Genomic DNA, 14150 nt, shown 5'->3' on the forward strand with positions numbered 1-14150 from the left:
GATTACTTCGGGCACACTTTAGAGTAGGCAGAACAACATGGTCGGGTACAGATTCAGGAATACCACAAGTTAAAAATTTCACTTCCTCCCAACATAACAAATAATAAAATGGGTTCATTTTAATTCTTCATTCTTTTTGGTGTGATAAAACTATTAAACCCAAGTCATACAGGCAGCAAAAAATAGAGGGCGAATGACTAAATTTGCAGTAGATCATCAATAACCATTTATACACAACAATAACCACGAACGCATTCACTGTGTCCCTAAAGAATATTTACTGTATCTTTTTGCAGGTCATTTTTAAATTTAATAGAATAGTTACAATTTGAAGCTAAATGCAGTTTGTTTTGTTTTATTAGAAAAAATACTCAAGCAAGGTCTACAATCATCAGTCAATTAAGAATGACTTACAAGAACATGAGGCAATAAAATAAAAATACAGGTACAAACTATATATCCAAAACACTTCTATTTGGCAACTTTATAACAAATCAAAACTTTAAAAAGAACAAAGGAGATTGCAGATTACTTTGAAGATACAGTATAAAGCAACTGATGAAGTGCTTAAGCAAAAACAAAATAGTAACACACTGCTTTTGTTTTAAAAAATAAAATCCCATTTGCTACAGATGGTGTGGATAATACCCTTATTAAACAGTCATTCCAGAATGTCTTATAGCAGTGCTTTTTATTTGCACTTCATTTACTTTTATATGACTCATTTCACATATATAGCTCTCTACCCACTGTTAATTAATAAAGTCTCCTATAATTTTATCATTTTTAAAATTTTTTAAGCAAATGACAAATGACTTAAACATCATGGAAATCTTTCCCATTTTGGAGCCAAAGGCTTACTTCTATATTTTTGTCTATTTTTTTTTTAAATTAGTGTAAAAACTGCTGGTTTTTATATCACGGGAGTAAAGTGAAAACTCCTGAATCAGGAGTATTTTCTGCAGTTTGACTGCATATAACAACAAACTTTACAATATGTCCTTCCAACAGCAAGGAAACAATGGATTTCATGGTCACTATCAGAAATGAGTGCCATAATTCCATTAAGGGTGTAGGTCCTCCCTTATAGACGTTCTGGAAGGATGTTCAATGTGTCATGTTCTCATAGATATTAACAGTAGTACATAGTCCCTTAAGTCTGCAAAAGACATTTATTGTTAAAGAAGGTGCTTTTATTAACAATTCCTCTGGCAGCACTAGTGAATTACAATATCCTTCAATATTATTTCTACCATAATATATACATTTAACTTTCATGCCTCTAGAAAAACATCTACAGTACATTTCATAATATAAAAATATATTACAAATCTGCAGATTTATTTACAAGCAATGTTCTATTATCTCTATGCAACATTTGTTTGATAACAATACTAACAAGTTACACATATTCCATTTCTTTAAGTAAAAAAAAATCCATATGGCTTCTTGCTTTTAGCAAGCAAGAAAATGATTTCCTTTTCAAAACCAACTTTGGTGCATAAAGGATTCAGCTTGAAGATACTTTAAAAAAAATACAATTTTTCTTATATTGATAAAAAAACCAACTACTCTCTCCTCAGGAAAAAAAATTAGAGTCATATAGGTTAAATGAAAATACAAAGATTACTCAAATAATTTGAAATAGAGGTTTTTCAAAAACCGTTAACAGATGAATTATATAGGTAAATATTAACATACTGTACTCCATGAGGAAACCCTAGTCCTGCCAAGGGAGCCACCGTACACACTGCAACACTCTGTAACAGTTATTCTCAGCCCTAATTCGAAAGACGGATTTTTAGTTGATTGCAAATGTCCTTCACTGTTTGCTTAAATACAAATTGAACACTTTTCTTATCAGAGTTCTGCAAAAGAACACAAATGGCAACCAATCACATCTATTTATAATTGAAAAGAGTTAATTATCTCTTGATAATTCTCATGGCCTAAATATTTCCTAATATAATTCTATTCAATAGACACTGTTAAGACAAACATCCTTACAGTGCTTTTGGTATTTTTAAGGGCACATGTTGCGTTGGTTTTTCTTTTCAGTATAACTATTTTAACTACTAGAGGGAAGGAAAAAAAGCAGCTTAAAGCAGCAAGCATGCAAAGCCTTTAAGAAACTGTTCCACTACGTTGCCAGCAGAGTGTTTGCTCAGTCTCCCACAGTACCATTCCATGAAAACGTGGACATACAGTAATATATTAATATATTCCACCAAAGAGCCTACTTCATTCACAGAATGTTTACACTAAGCATAAATATTATTCTAAATACTGGAAATCTTTTAAAGGGGATGGGGAGGGGACGGGGTCGACTCTAATGTGCAACTTTTCCTAAACCCATTGTCAGTGACTAAGACTGCAGGTGTCCCCGCTGTTTGCTTATGTATTTATTTATTTTTTACCTCTTCAACCTCTTCTGCGGCATTGTTCTAGAAAAAGAGAAAAAGGAATCTTCTTTTATTCAACTGAATCAAACACTGTATACTTCAAAAAGACATTAAACCTGTTTATTTTAAATCAAATAACCTTTAATATTTCCCATTTATACTTTAGTTATATAATAAAAAATTTTGGTAAGCTTGTAAGAATTATTCAGCATCTAATACATATTTTAACCAACTACCACAACAGATAAGTTCTAAATAACTCTTATTTGTAATCTCATTTTGAAGTCAAACACATTTTTTGAAGGTTTGCCACATTTTCATGTTAACATACACATAAGCAGAAAATTATTTCTCATAAAAACAAATTAGGATAATGCTTCTTTCCTTTCACACTTCACTCCACGTATTTTTCTAGTCACTCTAAACACCAGGCCATGACGCTATACCATTGCGCAGTTGAGGACAGTCGATACTGATTCCCACAATAGAATACAGAGATTAGAGTTCAAATTAAAATCTACAGGCTTTTAGTAAAGGAAAGCTAATTTACAGAAGCACTTATTATGCCTAAATCATACTAAGTAGCAAGAATGAAAGCAACACATTCTGAGAACACTCTGAATCTCTCTTGGACTGATGTTTAAGTCCTTGAGCACTAAGACAGCCAAGCTGCTTGCAGCACAAACACAACAAGCCAGAGGCAGGGCAGCAACAGAAGGCTGTGAACACTTGCTCCCAGATTAATAACCAGATCTGTAAAGGCAGCGCTGCTCTCAATAAAGCTGTCTTTTAGCATGCTACTGTTGTTACCCCTCTCTGCAAAGAATCAACAGAAATAATTCCTAAATTAAGTACCAATGAGAACAATTATTTTCCCTTAAGAATGAGAGAGGTAGGTTCTGATGTCCCACGTTTCTGCTAGTGAATTTTCCTCACTGCTCTCCTTGTCATGTATCTCATGGTGCAAAGAACAACTCTTGCTGTACAACTGTGCAGTTCCACCAGAGGATGGTAAAGAAATGCTTGCTGAAATAAGGAAAGTCAAGAGTCTCAAAGTCCTTGCTCATTACCTGAGAAGGTCATTCTCAAAAAAAAGTGTTTCAAATTACTGAAATACTGCCTGTTATACTGAGTAACACCTCAAAATGCAGACTCATGAAACAAATGGAACCTTCGAGGTGTGGGATTACCATCAAATTAGCAATTCTTATCACAGCTAAAACTCATCTTTGTGGATTATTGTGTATCATCATCACACTCTTTTTCAACCAATTTCTATGCAAAACAAATCCTAACATTTCATTTGAAAACATAAAAAGTTCATTCAGTTCAGAATTCCTTTTCAAAACTGGTTATGATTTTCCTCAATTTTTTTAATTTACCCTTGCATATGTCACAAACATAGTCAGTTTTGCCACATATCATCAGCATAACTTCAGGCAAATTAAGCTATTTAACATCTTGCATGTTTCAATTTGTAAAACGGAGATGGCAACACCTAATACACAGAGCTGCTAGCAAGATGAAGTTTATGCAGAGGATCTCTGCCAGTGACTGAGCACTCCTCTTGCTCCCCAACCGAGTCAGGTCAGAAAAGCATCAGGGATGTGGACGCTGGGAGCCGGCTCTTACCCAACACAGCAACATTTACACTGCACTCTCAGAAAGTGAGAAGGGGAAAAGGTTTAAAACTCCAACTAGTTACTGTATTCGACATACCTGCAAAATATTCCCAGGTCCACAAAACCCTGTACTACAGAAAAAACTGCATGTTTAAGCAAATGCAACTTATTTTGGAATAATTTCTGGTACAATATAAGCACTTTTAAATGTAAAGGTACTTTTAAAACTGAAATTAAATCCAATATATACTTTCAAAAATTCTTTCTAAATATGTAATTTTTAAATAATTTTGTGATGATTTTCATATATTTAATGTACTAAAATGTATACTGAGCATCCGTAATCCCAAATTCCACAAGCAACAGCGCCAGCAAGCTGAATGGAAAGAGGGCACGCGAGGCACTTCAAGACCCTGCATCCAAGGACGGTCAACCAGAACCTCACAAATTACACAACTGGAAACACTTCTGGTCACAAGTGTTGTGAATAAGGGATGCTCAGTATAAATAAATAAAGAAGTTGTAAGTTCTCCAAAATTTGGGGAGATTCAAGAATGTAATTTTAAAAAACAAAAGCAAACACCAAGAACTGAATTACCTGTATATGTTTGGGTCCAAAAGCAAGGCAGTATCTTTGGGTAGCTTTGATAAATGAACTACTTTCGTTTTTAACTGATGTCGTTCACTTTCATTCACCCACACATCTGGCAGACTATGGTTTAAAAAGAAAAAGAACTTCAGGTTTATCTTCAATATTCCTTCACAATCATCCCCAGTCATTTAGTTACAAAGGCCTTTCACTTAGTGTTACAGAGCTACCCAATTCAACAAGGTTTTCAGAATCCAAGGAAGCAGCTAGTCATGAAGCCCTAGATAAAAAATGCAACACTAAACTGTCAGCATGAATTAAAGATTTTTATTGGCAGAGCCATGATCACAGAAACATCAGAAACAGAAACTGACCTTCATTTGATCAAAGAAATCTGACAAAAAGTTTCTTACAAAAACAAACAAAAAAGGCTGAACTTCATGTTGCTTCTTAAAAGTTATAGCCAAGCAGACCGGTGCAACAGCTGCTTGGCTGAAGTCCTCAACGTGAATGGCCACCAGTTCTAATGCCAACAGCCCGCTTCCCATCCAGCTCCCTGCTTGTGCCCTGGGAAAGCAGTAGAGGAAAGCCAATAGTCTTGGGTTCCTGCACCCGAGGGGAGACCTGGAGGAGGCTCCTGGCTTCTGATCAGATTAGCACCAGCCGTTGCAGCTGCTTGGGGAGTGAATCAACAGATGGAAGATCTTCCACTGTTTCCCTCCTCTCTGTATATCTGCCTTACAGTAATAAACGTATAACCAAAATTCTGATTCAAATCTAATCCTCCAAGGAAATTCAAGTATTCTGATATGCAGATTGATGAACTTTCAAAATACTAGCAGTATAGACACTTTTTAAAAAATATATAATGTTTCAAGCTATAATATAAAAAGAGCTCAGTAGATAACATGAATATTCATTAAGGAAAAAGGAAATGGGAGAGAAAGAACAAATAACATCAAATCTGGGCTCGTGCTATGGTACAGTGGATTAAGCTGTCACTCCCATCACCCCCCCTAATAATTGTAATTTACTTCAAATTACAGGAGGGCCGTGCTTTCCATCCAACTCCTGCTTGTGGCCTGGGAAAGCAGTTGAGGACGGCCCAAGGCTTTGTGACTCTGCACCCGTGTGGCAGATCCAGAGGAGGCTCCTGACTCCTGGCTTCAGACTGGCTATGACTCAGCTCCAGCCACTGTGGCTACTTGGTGAGTGAACTAGCAGTCAGGAGATCTTCCTCTCTGTCTCTCCTCCTCTCTGCACATATGACTTTCCAAAATAAAAATAAATAAAATCTTACAAACAAACAAAAAAAAGTTAAAAGAGTTATAGGAGAGAAGGAAATCATCCATCCTGTGGCTCATGCCGCCAGGCCAAAGCCAGGAGTTCCATGATTGACTCCCTCGGGTGACAGAGATCCACGCACTAGGACCATCCTCTGTCATGTCCGTCAGGGCCCACGCAGGGAGCCTTTCTGATAGGAGCTGCCACAGCATATCAGCAGCACCAATCAGACTGCTTGAAGCCCCCACTTTCCATCCCAGCATCACACAGTTTAAGTCCTGGCTTCTGCACTTACAATCTAGCACCCTGGTAAGTGCCTGGCAAGGCAGCGCAAATGACCGAAGTCTTTGGCCCCTGTCACCGACCCCCAAGGGAGGACCCAGATGGAAATTTCAGGCTCTGGCCTTGGCCAGGCCCAGCATAAAGCCCAGTCATGTCGCCAACAGGGAAGTTAAGTAGTAGATTTATATACAAAGTGAAGTTCTCTCTGTCACTCTCTTTCAAATAAATAAAATATTAACTTCAGAAAAAAAAAACAGGTCACTAAAAATAGAAACAATTAAGATGTATTGTAAACCCAAGATGGAATGATAAGAGCCAGTGTCAATGATAATGCAGAAAAATCACACATCTAACAAGACAGGCAGACAATGGGGTAGAAACTCTCAGAGGCACTTCTCCTTTGGTAGAGAACAATTATTGAGGTTTAGCAAAAAGGAGTGAGTTAATAAAGATGAGCTCTTCCACAAGGGGGGAGGGGACAGGAGCTGGGGGGACAGGCCTGTGTGCGTGTGTTTTTAAGGTGAAGAGGTGAGGAAGTGTGTAGCGAGAGCTAAGGCTAAATAACTTCTTTAATGTGTCAACAGATCGCACATTTTTATATCCAAAACGAATTCTGAATTCTCTCCACACTCACTGGTAGCTAGAAAAACAATATTGTAAGAAAATGCATGTCTGTAAGTACACAGAATGAAATTCCATTCAATTTATTCTATTCTTGGTGTTTATCAATTTGAACCAAAAAATTCCATCACATGTTAATTGTTTTAACAAGAAAATTTTAGCTAAAAAGATAAAGGAAATTTAATATGAAATATCTGAATTGAAGAGTACCTAGGTAAGAAGTACTATCAAATTCAAAGAAAAGCTAACATTAATTAAAAACCATCACAGCCATTCATATTAGAAGCAATTAAAAAAAAACTTAGTTTTTCAGTTTTTAACAGTCTCTTCAATCCTAACAACCTCAAAAGTTACAATTTCATTTCTTTAATACTTTGCACTTGAATTTAGCAACTTAATCATTCTGAAGTATAAGATGCTAATAAAAACAAGGCATGAATCTATTATATGTATTTCCAATACTTACATGTCTTCAGGCATCCAATGCAGCAGAAGTTTTATCTTGCCAGAATCTTCTTTTCTCTTAGCTATTACCTGGTAATGACATGAAAAGAAACCATAAAAACAATCTGTAAAACAGCACCTCTTCATGTTCCTAGAAAGGACTCTGCTCTTGCGCTGGAGGAGTGGCTGCCGCACAACGCCCTGCTCTTCGCAGCTCTGCACTACTCTTTCACACTTCAGTGTCAGGAAACCCAAAGCACCGTTGTGTGAGCAATAAATTTACAAAGCCTGGACACCTAATTAAAAGTAATACCTATCAATTCAGTGAACAGTATGCGCTCAAAGATGTTCATGTTAAAGCAAACACTGCTGATCATTTCCAGTGCAAAACAAGTGAAATATCCAGACACAAAGGTCTACTGGCTACCTTCTGCAGTAAAACAACTGATTCCATCCAAGCTGTGAGAAACACCTGCACAACCACTGCAGCCTCATACTTTCCTGGACCTTCTCTAACCCCCAAAGCCAATCTACCCAGTACCCAAGGTACTTGTTCCAAAATGCAAATTCAACAGCATCTGGTTTTTAACAGATGCTATTTTTAACCCAGAAATGGCATGCTTTTTTCTCCCAAATCTTTGTTTTATGTATTTGAGAGGCAGAAAGATAAAGAAGTACCCATCACAGGTTCACTCCCTCAGATGGCTTCATGGGCCAGGGTGGAGTCAGAGCTAAAGACATCACCTGGACACTTAATTTGCTTCTCCCACGCACGGGTCAGGAACAGAGGCCCAACTAGAGCCCAAGCTGCAGACGTTCAACTAGCGTCTTAACCATTGGCCAAACAAAATCACATCCTAGACTCAGACTATTTGGGAGAAGACAGCTCAAATGCTTGCTTGGATCCCAGTCACCCACAAAGAGAGATCTGCGTTTAATCCCTGGCCATGCCTGTTTGGGGAGTGAACCTGTGCAGGAAGACCAAAATAAATAATTTTAAACATAAAACCTGGGCCTGGCGCAACAGTCTAGTGGCTAAAGTCCTCGCCTTGCATGGTCTAGCATCACATATGGGTGCTATTTCATGTCCTGGAGGCCTAATTTTCCATCCAGCTCCCTGCTTGTGGCCTGGGAAAGCACTCGAGGACGGTCCAAAGCCTTGGGACCATGCATCCACATGGGAGACCTGGAAGAGGATAGCTTCAGATTGGTGCAGTTCCGGCCACTGCGGCTGCTTGCAGAGTGAACCATCGGATGGAAGGAAGATCTTCCTCTCTATCTCTCCTCTTCTCTGTATATCTGATATTCCAATAAAAAATAAAATAAATCTTAAAAAAAAAAAAAAACTTTCTTATCCAAAATCCCTAGTTCTCAATAAATGTGGAAGGCAACAGAACTAATCCAAGGACCCAAGGATAGGTCTAGAGGTACTAAAGCACAGTACCTCCACAGTGAGACACGCTGGAGGAAGGATGCAGGCCAAGCCAGCACAGGAAGCCGCTGCCTAGCTGGATTCTGCTGACCTCTTCTGGAGAAGGCCTGAAACAAAGCCCCAACACAAACTGCACAGCAGCCTGCCTCTCGGTCAAGTGTTTCCTAAAGATAACTTCCTAACAAAGAAGCTAACTTGTGATGAGTTTTGAACATTTCTGATAACTAACAGAAGCGATTCTCTGCATCTCCGGAGTGCTGGCTCACCCAGCATCCACAGAAGAGCATATCCCAACAGGAATGATTCTTCCCCCCACCTTTCACCCCAGCAACAACCATTCTGCAGGCTGCAATTCACCTCTGCCTCCTGCATCATTAACAGGTTGTCAAGGCTCGTGGCTCCGTTTTCAATCAGCACGGGTAAGGACCACTTTCTTAAGCCCTCCCAGATGTTTCTACAGCTAGAGCACTTGCCATCTCACTACTTTGATTCTCAGTAAAAATTTAATTTTCTTTGTGGACTCTTGATACACTATTTCTAGCTCTTCTTCCTTGAATTTGGAAGGAACGGGGGAGGGGGGCACCTATCTCTATTCTTCCCATGATGAATCTACAAATTCCATCAAAATAACTGCTTTATTGAAACACAGGCAAGTTGGGACTTTTTCATATGAAGATTTGTCTATTTGACAAATCAGGGTTACAGAAAAAGACACTAACACAGAGGGAGAAATGGATATGGCTTACACCTGCCGATTCACTCTCCAAATAGCTGCAACAGCCAGAGCTGGCCAAGGTGAACCCAGTAGCTTTCATCTGGGTCTCCCATGTGGGTGGCAAGGGCCCAAACACTTAAGCCATCTTGTGCTGTTTGTCCCAGGCCTTTAGCAGGGAGCTGTATCAAAACTAACACAGTCAAAGCAAGAACCAGCACCAATGCAAGATGCTGGCATTGCATGTAGTTACTTTACCAATACACAATAGCTCCAACACCAGCACTTCACTTTTTATAAACTTTATTCATCATCACCACTACCAATATCTTAAGGGAAAGGTATTTATGCATTACTAGACAGGTATTTCTCCAAATCATTACACGTTTATTTGAGTCCTCCCTTAGTCGTTAACTTTTTTTCTATTCACAACTAATTTGTAAGCAATCTCACCAAGCCCAATACCCATAAACACCACTGATACACGTAAGTTCCTCATAGCCACTTCTCTCTGAACTGTGAAATCCACCTGTGTACGTGACAAGAGCTGTGACAGGATGCCCAAAAGACCTCTAACACACATCCAAATTAGGAGCTCTTCTACACCCTTCTCTCCCAATCTGCACACCCCAAAAGCTTCTGTTAAAACAGCAATTCTATCACTCAAGTCTCTGGCCCTGGCCTTAAACACTTGGAGGCATATTCTCCTCTAATCCCTCATCTGATCATCTGTAAATCTTATCCATACTAACTTTCGCAAAATTTATCTAGAATCTAACTCCTATCACCTCCACCGCAATTATTCAGGTTGATGCCCCTATCATGTTCACCTGAGTCGTTCATTTTAGAACGAGCATGTTACAACTGACCAGAGAGAAACACAACAATAAGTTCTTCAAGTAAATGTGGGGTAGGGAGAAGATGCAAAGCTACACAGAAAACTTTACAGTGAAGGGGACATTCTATAACTAGACTGAAGTAGTGCTTTCATTCAGCATGTACAACTGAAAATGTATAACACTGTATACTTTAAATGGTGTGGCCTATCAAACAAAAATTAGGTCTGAAAGTTATTTTTTAAAAAAAGACATCATGCCCACCCAAATGCCTTCAACAGCTTCCCACCAAACACAAAATACAAGTCAATGTCTTAAGTGCAATGAATTTCTCCAAACACTTTGGGCAATTTCCTCCTCTTCTTACTGATTCTCTCAGTTTCAAATACAACTGGACTATTCCCACTCCAGCATGGTGTCCTACACCTCCCCTCAATCCCCAATAAGAGGGTGTGAACACATCCATCCGCTGGTTTACTCCCCAAAATACACTCAGCCAGGACTGGATAGGTCAAAGCCAAGAGATCCATTCAAGTCTCCCACATGGGTGGCAGGGACTGATGGGTGGCAGGGACTGAATCATTTGAAGCCTCACCAGTCACCCCCCTCCCCAAAGGTGCTCATTAAAATGATTAGAATCAGGGTTGGGATAGGAGCTCATGCAAAACTAGGCACTCTGATGATACCTGATAAGATATATCAGGCATACAAGTGGTGACACTGTGCTTCAACATCCACCCCCTTAACATCTAACTTCTTTGGGAAGGTCAGATTTCAATAATCAATGCGCACAGAACTTCAAGTCTAAGAGCAGAGCGAGCCTCAATGAGAACACTGAAAGCGATAGGAACGTGCTGCATCTTAACTGCAGAGTTGCTTTACGTCCCATCAAGCAGGCCTGCACTTCGGTTTATTCCAAAAGCACAATCCAGCATTGATAATTGTCTTGGTTCATTCAACTAACTGATCCAACTACATTTCCTAGAGTTCAGTCTGACCTAAAACTGAGAACAAAAATGATACTCTAAATGATGCCCTCTCAATCTTTATTAGTAACTGGCTATAATATTTTACCAATCAATTTATATGATGATTATCACAGAAACATACTATTTGAACATTTCATTGTCTTTGAAATGAAAACACACCAGGGACAAACAGCACAGCAGGTTGTTTTACATTTAAAAGGGAGGTGGGGAGAGATAATAGCTGGAGAAAATAGAGCTACATAATGTAAGGCAGACAGAAAACAGAATGAACAAAGTGAACAATGGAAGAGAGTCTATTAAAATAAATAGAAAAGCTAAGTAATTGGGAAATAGGTATTTATAAAGAAAAAGGTGAAAATGCAATAAAATCTCATCACTACTGGAGAGGAGGAAAATCAAATTGAAGCCAAGAAAGACACATGCATCAACAATGACCTTTTCTTTTTAAATGCTAATAAAATTAACTCAATGTATTTATATTACCAACAACCAAAGTGGAGCATTCATTTACAGGGATTCAAGCTTCCAAGAGCTTGGTGCCTGGTTGGTAAAGCTCCAGAGGATGATGCCCTGTGCTCCCACGGGAGACACTGAAGGAGTCCCTAACTCCTGACTTCGGTGTGGCCCAGACCTGACCGTGAGAAGAGTGAACAAACAGACTGAAGAGATCTCTAACTCTTGCAAGTGAATTGAAAAAGAAAAAAAGTAACTGCATTACAAACAGTAAAAGATAGATAGATCAATTCTCTATTAACTTCTAGTATGACAAAAAATTTTTATGCGTAGCTTTTTCCAATCTGATACTTTATTCTTCTATGTTGAAAGCAGTCATTCAATATCGATGCCATGCAGTGACAGGACAGACCAGTGGGACAGAGGAGGAACTCTTCCCCCACAAAGCTGGGAAGCATTGGCTAATACCACCTTATTTTCTACTGAACACAACATCTGGTTGTTTGCAGCAGGTAAGGGAAGTGACAATGCCCACAGTGGAAACGGAGTCCAACGGTGTGATTTCACACAGAAGAATCAAAGGTCAGAAACGACAACTGGTCTACCTAAGGTCAGAGCCCAGTTTAATTCCAACAGCACTCTACTGGTGATGTGCCCCAATAGTCCTAATAAGCTAAAACCAAAGACTTGATAAAACATTCAGTTTAATCATAAACACAGGAACTGCCTGCTTTATAATTAACAAGACAAGTCATTTTGAAATAAGAGTTAAGCGTTTTGTAACTTGAGTTTAGAAATACGATGACAAAAGTCAAAGAACTATATGTATGTATATAAAATTTGAAGTGGAAAAAAATACTTACAGTACTATGAAAAACAACACTGTGGCCCTTCCCTAAACTTTCTATATGAGCTGAGAGGTTAAAGCATATGGCTCGATGTCTTATTGCATCCAGTGTTTGCGCATCGAAGAAATCATGGGGTCGTGCTAAAAGTCAACACAAAAGACATCATTTAGAAAAATATTAACAGTCTTTTCCACAAACATAATTATAAACAAATAATATACAAGTAGTTATCTAAACACAGACAAGTTGAAAGATCCAAAAGCAAAAGCACACCTAAGTGAATGAGGTCACCTGAGCGCTGACCTCAGACCTCCTCACAGGCGTGTTACTATCCGTCTCCTTGCTTCAGGAAGCCATGGAGGGCCATGTCATGAACAACTCCTCCACACAACACCAGGGAGTCCCACCAAGGACAAACGTATTAAATACCAACATTCTGCATTAATATTACTAGCAGTATTATTTTGAGACTTTTTTGATGGTACTTTTCTGAATTGTGACTCAATAACACAATGAAAGAATATGACAAATGTGATAATGTGAACGATAGTGAGAATCAACAAAACTCTGGCTCCAGCTTTGGTGGCCATTTGGGGCATCACTCAAAGAACGGAAGAACTCTCTTCCTGTCTCTTTCAAATAAACAAAAACATTTTTTAAAAAATTAGGAAAATCTCTTAAAAGAATACTAAACAAGAATAGCAATATCCCAAAATGCTGGACTCTATGCTTGGTATATGCTTGCAATGAAAGAATCTCAGCTGAACTTGAACTGTGGCAATGCAGCAAGGTGGAGGAATCCTCCAGGGGGGGGGGGCTTGGGGAGGGAGGGGAGAATCCCAGTACCTATAAAACTGTGTCACACAATGCAATGTAATAAAAAAAAATTTAGGAAAAAACAAGAACAGCAATCTCCCAAAATGTTTTGCCATGAGGCATGATAAGCCAAGTGGCGTCAGCACTGTGGCTCAGCGTTATGCTGCTGCTCCAACACAGCACCGAGATAAGCACCAGCTGCTCCACAGAAAGCAGCAGGAAGCCTCGCCGCCACGTGGGAAGCCAGGATGGAGACCAGGCTCCGGGCTTCCGCCTGGCCCACTTCAAGCTGATGCCGCCACATGGGGAGTGAATCGGCAGATACCTTTTTCATCTTTTCTCAGTATTCCTCCTCAGTAATTAACTAATCATGTATATTAGTACTACAACCTGTACACAATGGGTCAATTATACATTTCCTAAGGCATGTGCAAGTACTTTTACAACTCTGGAAGAGGCTAGCGCAGCAAGGCAGCATCTGAAGCCTCAGTGTGCAGCACCAGCGTTCCTAACGGGCATTGCTCTAAGTCCTGACAGCTCCACTTCTGATCCAACTCCCTGCAACTGGTTCAAGTGCCTAGGCCCCAACATTCATGTAAGTGACGCAGGCGAAGCCGTGCGACAGCCAAGCTCCGGTCACTGCAGCCATTTGGGCAGTGAACCAGTAATGGAAGATCTCTATCTCTCCTTCTCTCTCTATTATGCTTACAAATAAAAACAAAATAAACCTTGAAAAAAAAAAGTATGTTTTGGAAACCACACACACACAAAAAAGACTGTTCTACCATAGTTTAAAAATCATACACACTGGGGCTAGTGC

General features: G+C 39.2%; 1 protein-coding gene across 2 annotated transcripts in view; it reads right to left on the minus strand.

The window, feature by feature from the left end:
* Window positions 1-339: 339 nt before the first annotated feature.
* The window catches only part of AEBP2 (AE binding protein 2), a 57417-nt gene continuing 43606 nt past the window's right edge, over window positions 340-14150 (minus strand). For both annotated transcript variants that reach the window (XM_058655662.1, XM_036497333.2), the window contains exons 5-9: window positions 12530-12654; window positions 7267-7334; window positions 4623-4736; window positions 2418-2444; window positions 340-1868 (exon numbers count right to left, since the gene is read on the minus strand). In XM_058655662.1, the coding sequence (XP_058511645.1) occupies window positions 1823-1868; window positions 2418-2444; window positions 4623-4736; window positions 7267-7334; window positions 12530-12654 (380 nt within the window). In that variant the 3' untranslated portion in view covers window positions 340-1822. The remainder of the gene's footprint in view (window positions 1869-2417; window positions 2445-4622; window positions 4737-7266; window positions 7335-12529; window positions 12655-14150) is intronic.

Source organism: Ochotona princeps, chromosome 27, assembly GCF_030435755.1.
Source record: "Ochotona princeps isolate mOchPri1 chromosome 27, mOchPri1.hap1, whole genome shotgun sequence".
NCBI classification, from domain to species: Eukaryota; Metazoa; Chordata; class Mammalia; order Lagomorpha; family Ochotonidae; genus Ochotona; species Ochotona princeps.